A 9,248-nucleotide genomic window follows, 5' to 3' on the forward strand; every position below is an offset into this window, starting at 1 on the left:
CCACATCCACACTTCATTTATGTGTTTTGTTTGCATGATTTGCGTTTATGCAAATACACAAATTATCATAAAAACAATCTGGCAATAATCCTTTAATGACCCTTAGTGAGTTTACAGCTTTATGTTCTTTTGTTACGGAAAGTTAAATATTTGCTGTCAAATTTACGTAAAACACGTTTATGTTTTATTGTCGGGTTACTGTCAAAATATTGTTCTTAATTTAATGTCCCAATGATTTGTGAAGAATCTCAAATAAAATCCAAGTCTGCACAATTTGTTTCAGATATAACTCTGCTGCTCTTATTTTTTTGATTTTTTACCATCTTGACAAAAACTTCCTCTATATTTCATATAAAATATGTCAGGTTTTATCATATAGTAACAGATAAATACGCCCAAAAATAAAAATAGATAATAAAAAATATGAAGCATTTAATTTTGGTGACAGCAAATATGAAGAGTAAAAAACAAACATGTAATCTAAATTTACTTTTTCTTTATTTTTTTTAAATTAAGTATGCCATAATCTATAATGATTGTAGTATTTCTAGTTATATAAACAAGAGTTAATGCGTTTTCTGTTGTAGGATTTAAGTCGGCAATAACTGGCACTTTTCCAACAACACACACATGCAAACTGAATATTTGCACTTATTTTGAAAATCGTATTATTGAAAAAAACGTGTCAAGATTTAAAAATAAGATATAAAAAGTAAATTTTTTAAAAATAACTGGTAAAAAAAAATGTCCTCAGACTGTTTATGGTATTATTTTTTGCAAAACTCACAGAAATTATTACATAACAATAAACTATTTTCTATATGTTGATATTTGTAAGATAAGTCAGATATTTTTTTATTAGTGCTATATCTCCTGTTTGGTGTGAATTGTTATGAATGTAAAAACCTGTAGTGATTTATTAGAGGGTGCAGACTAACTTCTGACCTAAACAAAAACCTGTTCACAGTTAAACATGTCATAACTCCAGCGTAAAATGAAATACAAGACTTTTTATGGAAAGAGTTCAATCTTTTAAAGTTTATTGACATGAGGAAAACATTGGGATAATGTTTAAATACTCTACACAATAAAGTTATTAAAACATGCACATGGAAAATATAATATACTGTACATAAATATTACATTGGGAAACAAATAGTTTCTAGCTGGTCTAGTTTCTAATGCAGTGCCTGTTTGTTTAAGATTTAGTTTGACCCCAAAACCACAACGTGAGATGCCCTCCAGCTGAGACAGACCTGACGTTTATAGTGCAAGGAAAGACACTTAATGGGAATTAATGGAATGCTCGACTCATGGCAGGTGTGGGTCTCTTCAGTATGGCCTCCACAGAGAAGGACAGAGACTCACTGGACGCCATCTTGGTCCCCACAGGCTTGGACAGAAAGTCTTTGGCGTACCTGTCGCTGATTTTCACGGCCTGAATGTCCTTGGCGGAGCCCTCCCTGAACTTTCGTGCGGCCTCCTCTAAAAGCTCTTTGCAATACGGAGTCCTGAGCTCCAGCCCGGCCCCGCCGCTGCTTTTCTCACTGAGCGAGTGCTGGATGAGGGAGTGAAAGGAGTTGAGTTTCATGGAAAGCTTAGCGCTGTCTTTGCTCAGCTTGTTCAGGACTTGGCCGGAGTTTTGGGAATGAGAGTTGTTGGGGAAGGATTGTCCAAAGCTCCTCTTGGGTGGAGAGAAGGCTGAGCTCTCCCTCTGGGTGACACCGGGAGGTTTGGGAATAGCCCGTTGAGGGTCCGACGAGTCTGCACCTGCTCGGGATCCTTCCAGTTTGGACGCAGCCTCCTGCTCGGGCGGCTGGCTCTCGGCAGGCATCACCTTGGGCTCCCACACTGCACCCTGCTTCATGTTCTGCACCGCCGTGGCGTTGAAGAGGCACTGCTGGTAGAGCAGGGCGTCACTCAGGTTGGCTGCACCGCGGGGCCACATCATGAAGCTGCCTCGTGACGGCTGCAGCGGGTAGTGGCGGTAGGTGGTGGCCACGCTGACGTTGGAGGAGATGAGCTCGACGTTGGCTGAGGTGGCGGGGTACTGCATGGACAGATCCAGGCAGTTTGGCCCCAGGAAGTTGCACATCTCTTTGGGCTGCGGCTCAACCTGAGAGGCCGGCGAGTACGCCGTCTTGTAGTTGTACTCTGCGGCGTGGTGAGCCATGCTGTTGGGGAAGATGAGCGAGGCCGCCTGGCTGTTCTCCAGCAGCTCTCGTTCTTTGTACTCCCGCTCCAGCATGATGGTTTCCAGCTCCTTGTCAGCGAAGGCCCTTCTTTTCCTCATGCGATCGCTCAGCGGCGGAGGGAGAGACGAGTTGGCCGCCAGGAATGGATCAGACTGCACCGGACGGTACCCTGTCATCAAAGGAACCCTCTTTTAATTCAAGGTTTATGACAGTCAATGTGTTTTGGATTAAAGCTGATGTCGAGCATGCATGCAGAAGAATTTTCACTCTGGTTTAAAGAAAATATAAATCATGCTCATTAATTAATCATATTTGTATGTCGTGGGAATGCAGGAGGTGATAATTAGTGAACTTATTGCATGCCAAATAAGTTTATCAAGTCACTGCTTACAGATGTTAACAAGTCCTTATCACTGTTTTGTGGTTGTTAGTGGAAAAAAAAGATAGAAATCCAAGTCAAGCTACAGGAGAAACAGTTTTCTCAGAGTTAAACAGGGACACAGGAGGAGCCAAGAGAAACAGAAAGAAATAAAACATGTTTTCTATTTGTCAGATCTGTTGCACTGTTACCTTCGAGGATGCTTTTGGCGAGCATGGTGGACGGTCGAATATGTCGCTGATATATCGTCCTCCTCTCCGCGGGGATATGTTTCCCAGATATTCCTTTCTTATCCTGATAAATAGAGAAAACAAAAAACGCTAAAGACGTGCTGTCAGGATGTTTTTCTTGATCCTTAGAAAAATGCCCGATTTGTCTCAGATAGTCCAAGTCACATAATATATATCACATAATAATCTATTTAACATACGTTTTTCTTGTTATAAAACTGTCTTTAAATATGTTAAAGCAGGATGTTAAGCAACAGAACATGAGACGTAGGTCGAGCAATTAAGATATATAATTTGTTATATTGATTTTTGGCATTTTACAGTGAAGATAAAGAAATTACAGAAAACAGTTTCACAACTAAACCTGATTGCATTACTTCAAACTGCAATATTTTCACAAGACTATGTAATAAAAGTTATATATTCAGGTTTCACACACACACACACACACACATTCAAACAGAAAAACCTCCATCTGGTATCATCTTTAAAATACCGCAGCTGACGTGGTTCATTATTTTACCCGCAGACATGCTCAGATATTTGAATGTCACCGCAGTCAAAACACACTCACACATACAGTATATATATATATATATGTATATATTAGAGGAAAGATTTGGCTTTGAGGAGATCATAAAGGCAGATTTGTGTTTGCTTACAAGTAAAGATGGAAATGTAATTACATTCTCTATAAGCTGTGTAAATATGCTTTTATTTGAATTAAATAATGATTGTTTATTTGCTGGGACAACATTAGGAACCAACACCCAAACACTTAAATCGAAACTAAACCTAAACGTGCTTTGTCTGGAAAAACAAAAAAAAACGTTGAAAAATCAGTTTAGTTTTTGTTTTGATTTCCTCACCGGGATTGTTTACCTAAATACGCCAGTTTAACGTTCAAGGTTCTTTATTTCTCATTTGTTAATTCCAGCAAAGCAGTCATTGGCAATGAAAATGTTTGCTCTCAGGTTCCTTCAACAATGCTCATAAAATAAGTATACAGTATATAAAAGGGGAAATTACCCAAGTAAAAGTTAAATGAAAATCTAAGGCATAAAATAGCGCCGTTAAAATAAATATAATTTTGTTGACAGTATGTCAGATGGGAAAACTGAATGTAAACAGGATGTAGTATGTATTTGCATGATGAGAAGTACACAGAAGAGTAAACAGGAATATGCAATGATGAGAAGTACTAAAAATATATACAGAGAGGTGTAGACAGGAATATAGTATGTATAGAGAAGTAGAAAATATATCTATACACAGAGGTGTAACCGTTTGTAAAACAGTATGTATATATAAAGGTATAGTGGAGAAAGTAAAGTTTATAGAATTGTATTTTTCTGCCGATATATCGGAAAACTTGTTCGACTTTTCAGGCCTATTATTATGGTCATAAATGTTGACCATGACAAGAGCAATTAAAGGCAAGTTTGACTGGAATATGAAGACTAATAGGTCAATTATGAAGATTACTTTGAGCAAATGATCTTATTCTATTTTAAGCTTAAAATACGTCACTTTTTCACAAGTCAAAGGTCAGGGGTCATTGTAATGCAGAGTAATCATCAGAGCAGCTAACTCCCCAAGTGCTGTTGGAAATGCCATAATTAACACATAAATAACAATAAATCAATCTATGACTAATGATAATAATAATATAATGTATTGGCATGCCATCTGATGATGATGTGTGTTTAACTTCTAACTAATTTACTGTAGTTTTACAGACATCTTTGCAGGTTTAACATGGATTTCCTCCTCTAGTAGCCGAGGAGTAGTTCGGCATTTGATGGAGTGTGTATGGAGAGCAGTGACTCAGCCAACTGGATTCACAAAGTAAATAAAGAAAGTGAAAGTGTGTGGGGGGGAAATGCTCCTGACTTCTGAGAAGTGAGATCAACAACTCCTGGAAATCCCTACAGTAAAAACACACAAAGATAGAGAGGTCTCTTGTGTTGTACTGGAGAGACTTACATATATAACCAGAGGAAAAGCAGCAGAATTTGAAAATGTTTGGAAACCTTTGTCGGAGTTTCTTGGACGTCAAGGGGCACAGTCAAATTGAAACTGCTGTGTGTTGCTGAGTGCTGTTGTTGAAATTGTTGTGTTGTAGTGTTTTGTTTTGTTTTTTTGTATCTTTTTGTTCTTCTTCTTTGAGGTATTTATTTATTTTGTCTTATCTTTTATTTTATTTGTTTTCTTTGTTATATAAGTGAAGCACATGAAATGTTATGTCTCTCTTTCTTTGAAATTCTGACTAAACATTTCATTGTATAATTTAATTATTAATATTAATATTGTTAGTCTGTCTGCATGTGTATGTATGTATATATGTCTATATGTAAAATTCAATAAAAATATTGTTTAAAAAAAAAAAAAGGTTATGTTTCCTAATGCAATCTCAAATTTGATGTTTGTTTTATTTTTAATCTTGTGTGTTTTTTGAATAATCAGTAAACTATAGTTTACAGAAATATAGTGAAATAACTTTTACTGTGGGATCTAATTTGTTAATTAGTTGTTGCTGAATAAACGCACTTGAATGCATCACAGTTTAACAAGGTATGGTTCCAGCCTATAACCTTTATGAACATGCACATTCTCCCGCACACACACACACACACAGGTTTAACATGAATTTCTTCCTCTATAGTAGCCGAGGAGTAGTTCGGCAATTGATGGAGTGTGTATGGAGAGCAGTGACTGAGCCACTGGATTCACAAAGTAAATAAAGAAAGTGAAAGTGTGTGGGGGGGAAATGTTCCTGACTTATGAGAAGCAAGATCCACATCTTCTGGAAATCCCTACAGCAAAAACGCACAAAGCTAGAGAGGTCTAAGGGAATAAACTTGGGAGTTTTCCTCTATAAGATAATGTAAACTCAGATTTGTTTTACTGTTAATCTTGTGTGTTTTTGGAATAATCAGTTAACTGTAGCCTACTGAAATATAGTGAAATAACTTTTACTGTGGGGTCTAATTTGTTAATTGGTTGTTGCTGAATAAAAGGACTTGAATGCATCACAGCCTAACAAGGTATGATTCCAGCCTTTAACCTTTATGAACATGCACATTCTCCCACACACACACACCCATCCATCCTCGATGCCTACCTCCGTGGCTTGCTGCCTCCTCAGAGCCACCTGGGCCGCCATCACTCTCTGTCTCTCCACCACCAGCAGACAGTTGGCGCACTGGCAGTCCCTCCAGCGGCAGAAGCGCTTGTGTCCCTTCAGGCAGGACACCACGCCGTGGTTGCGGCAGCGGGCGCACTTCGGTGTCCGGCTGAGCTTCCTCTGGGTGTCCCCCACCGCCACCACCACCACCGGACACGAGGCGGTGGTGGTGCTGTCGCCCACCTTGCTGCTGCTGCTGCTGTTGCCGTCTCCGTCTCCGTCGTCTTCGGAGACGGCGTGGCCGAGCGGCTCCGAGCCGGGCCTGCTGGAGGAGGAGGAGTCCAACAGGTCGTCGCTCTCCGGCTCCGTCTCAAGGCTCTCCACGTCGATCTCAAACTCGCAACCGGTGCTGTCTGACATGTCTGCACCGAGTCCTCCGCAGGGCTGTCTGTAGTACACCCACTTTATTATAGGCCTATATCTGAATAAACAAGAAGAAAGGTTTTTTATTACGATAAGATAAGATGAACCTTTATTAATCCCCGGAGGGAAATTCAGGTGTCAAAGCAGCAACATCAGCAAACAGAGTGAAACACAGGAGAGGTAAAGGTATACAAAAATTATTTTTAAAAAAAACAATAATAGAGATATAAAAGATACAGAGTGAATGGGTGAACATAGTGTGTGCAGTCCGTCAATAAATACATGTAGTATGTACAATAAATAAATGTAGTATGTGCATATGTGCAGTCTATAAAGGGGTATATAGAATATATATAGTATATAGTGTAAAGTAAGTGTAAAGTGCGCCAGTGGTTAGAGTCCAAGATGGTTGCAGATAGTGCATGTTTAAATGCAGATAATGCATGTTTAAAGGCAGATAGTGCATGTTTAAAGTTCTTATTATTATTAGGCTATAATAAGTATTTGAAGAAAATAGCCTCAACATCCTCTCCTGTGGAAACTACAATGTTTAGCCGAGCTACTTACAGTATATTCTTCTATAAATTCCCAATAACATTTACTTATTTTAATGATGGTTTCAATTAATTTCTCATTATTATTATTATTATTATTATTATTATTTATTATTATTATTTATTTTAATGTGAGTCCCACTTTATTATATATAGGCCTATATCTGAATAAACAAGAAGAAAGGTTGTTTTTTATTATAGGATATAAGTTTCAAGTTTCAAGTTTCAAGTTTATATGCATTTAAAAGTACAGTGTACAGTGAAATGCAATGAAATGCATTTTACCCTGGCTCTCTCTCAGCCCTTAAAATCTATAAATAGTACAGTTGATACTACTACAATAAATAAGACAATACCTTTATTATTATTATTTATTTATTAACCTCTGAGCTAAATTTCTTGACACAAAAGGGAAATATCCATGGACAGGAAAAATTAAAAAAAATATATATATATTTGATAATGGCCTAGTTTTTATTTATTAATCTGCAAGAACATAGCCTATAAGTAAAAAGAGGAAAACTATTCTTTAAAACCTAGAAAGTTGCACAGTAGAAATGTTCCCGTCTATCAATCAATATATTTTTCAATTCAAACTTTATTGCAAACTCAAGGTCCAGATAAGAAAAAAGAAAAAACAGCAACAATACATTAGATATAATACATTACAATACAGGAAGCACTATAAAAAGTCATGATTAAAAAATATAATAATAATACATCAATGCCTTACATATAAAGAACTATACAAGTGCCTCCACAGCTGTGATTGGTACTGTGTAGTGCTAAATCTTTACTAGCCTATAGACATCTAAACTATCGATAGGGACCGATAGCAATATGATTGATTGAACTTTTATTTAATTTTGTAGCCCATAAATGTTAGAAGGAGTAGGCAAATATACTGTATATGAAAATCTATTATTGGAATATAAATAACATATCAAGAGACAATGATTGATCACATCATGCCCATTACATGCCCACACATGTGTACATTTATACACATTTATGTATATATACTGTACATTTGTTTTATCAACTTGTCCTACCATTTTACCACTTCTATTATTATTGATATGTTCTGAGATGTTTTTAGCAGTTACCATATTTGTTTTACTCTATCTGCATGCTTTTATTGGCTGTTGTTCTGTTTTAGCAGTTAACATATTTGTTTTACTCTATCTGCATGCTTTCATTGGCTGTTGTTCTGTTTTAGCAGTTAACATATCTTTTACTTTATTTATCTGCTTTTATTGTCTTGTGAAGCACTTTGTAACATCTGTTTTGAGAAGTGCTATATAAATAAATGTATTATTATTATTATTATTATTATTATTATTATTATTATTATTAATAGTCTAACCACATGGTCATGGCTCCTCTCTGTGCCCCCAATATGTAGTCGGGGCATTTAATTGATTATTTCATGCAGGGATTTGCCTCATAGTATATAGTATATATACAGTATATAGTATAGTAGCTAAATTAACATAAAAACATTAGAATAAGAGTTGAATTTACCTCCAGAAGTTGGTTCAGCGGGGGTGTTTTACAGCCGTGTGGGACGTCTTTAAAGAGATGAATCACACAGTCCAGCCTCCAGAACAGCCTTGTAATTAGCTGCTAATTGAGTGGATGAATGAGTGTCACACTCCTCGACAGATCCCAGTTTACCTCTGAAGCAGACAGCCGGAGCGACGCTCCTATGAAGCGCTCCAAGGCTGCGAGTTCTGTCCTCTGATTGGCTGCTTCCAAACGAGCGCCGACCAATAGGATTGCGAGCAGTTATTCGGGCGGTGGAACGGAGGGGAGGGGGTCGCCTAGTAACGGTTGTTCAGTAATAATTACTTTTCCTTAGCAACCAGTAGATAGATAGATTGATAGATAGATGGATATATAGATGGATGGATGGATGGATGGATAGATCCAAGATAGAGATTCAAGTTTCCAGCATCACAGTCCCATAGTGCAAAAAATTTTAGGTTTTTTATTATTAGGATATAATAAATATTTGAATAAAATAGCCTCAACCTCCTCTCCTGTGGAAACTACAATGTTTAGCTGAGCTATACTTACAGTATATTCTTCTATAAATCCCCAATAACATTTACTTATTTTAATGATTACTAATTTTAATAATTAATCTTTTATTATTGTTATTATTATTATTTATTTTTTAACCTCTGAGCTAAATTTCTTGACACAAAAGGGAAATATCCATGCACAAGGAAAACGAAAAATATATATACATATACTTTTCAGTAATTTAGCTCGATTTTATCGTTAAAAAACAGTAAAAACAAAAAATAAAGTGTTGTTTTGTTACAGTACTCTAAT

The 9,248-nt window shown here is 36.8% G+C and overlaps 1 protein-coding gene across 1 annotated transcript; it reads right to left on the minus strand.

The window, feature by feature from the left end:
* Nucleotides 1-1,008: 1,008 nt before the first annotated feature.
* Nucleotides 1,009-8,589, minus strand: dmrt2a (doublesex and mab-3 related transcription factor 2a). Its single transcript, XM_074638811.1, has 4 exons — nucleotides 8,433-8,589; nucleotides 5,929-6,412; nucleotides 2,766-2,868; nucleotides 1,009-2,364 (listed from the first exon to the last, which is right to left on the minus strand). Exons 2-4 carry the CDS (start codon nucleotides 6,349-6,351, stop codon nucleotides 1,295-1,297), a joined length of 1,596 nt encoding a protein of 531 aa, XP_074494912.1. The 5' UTR covers nucleotides 6,352-6,412; nucleotides 8,433-8,589; the 3' UTR covers nucleotides 1,009-1,294.
* Nucleotides 8,590-9,248: the final 659 nt, after the last annotated feature.

This window comes from Sebastes fasciatus, chromosome 6 (assembly GCF_043250625.1).
Source record: "Sebastes fasciatus isolate fSebFas1 chromosome 6, fSebFas1.pri, whole genome shotgun sequence".
Lineage (NCBI taxonomy): Eukaryota > Metazoa > Chordata > Actinopteri > Perciformes > Sebastidae > Sebastes > Sebastes fasciatus.

Excerpts from the sequence above, each read along its gene's own strand:
- dmrt2a (XM_074638811.1), bottom strand. The coding sequence starts at position 6,351 with ATGTCAGACAGCACCGGTTGCGAGTTTGAGATCGACGTGGAGAGCCTT. Across the intron at positions 2,869-5,928 it reads GGAGGCAGCAAGCCACGGAG|GATAAGAAAGGAATATCTGG; the intron begins GTAGGCATCGAG and ends TCTATTTATCAG. Across the intron at positions 2,365-2,765 it reads CGCCAAAAGCATCCTCGAAG|GGTACCGTCCGGTGCAGTCT; the intron begins GTAACAGTGCAA and ends CTTTGATGACAG.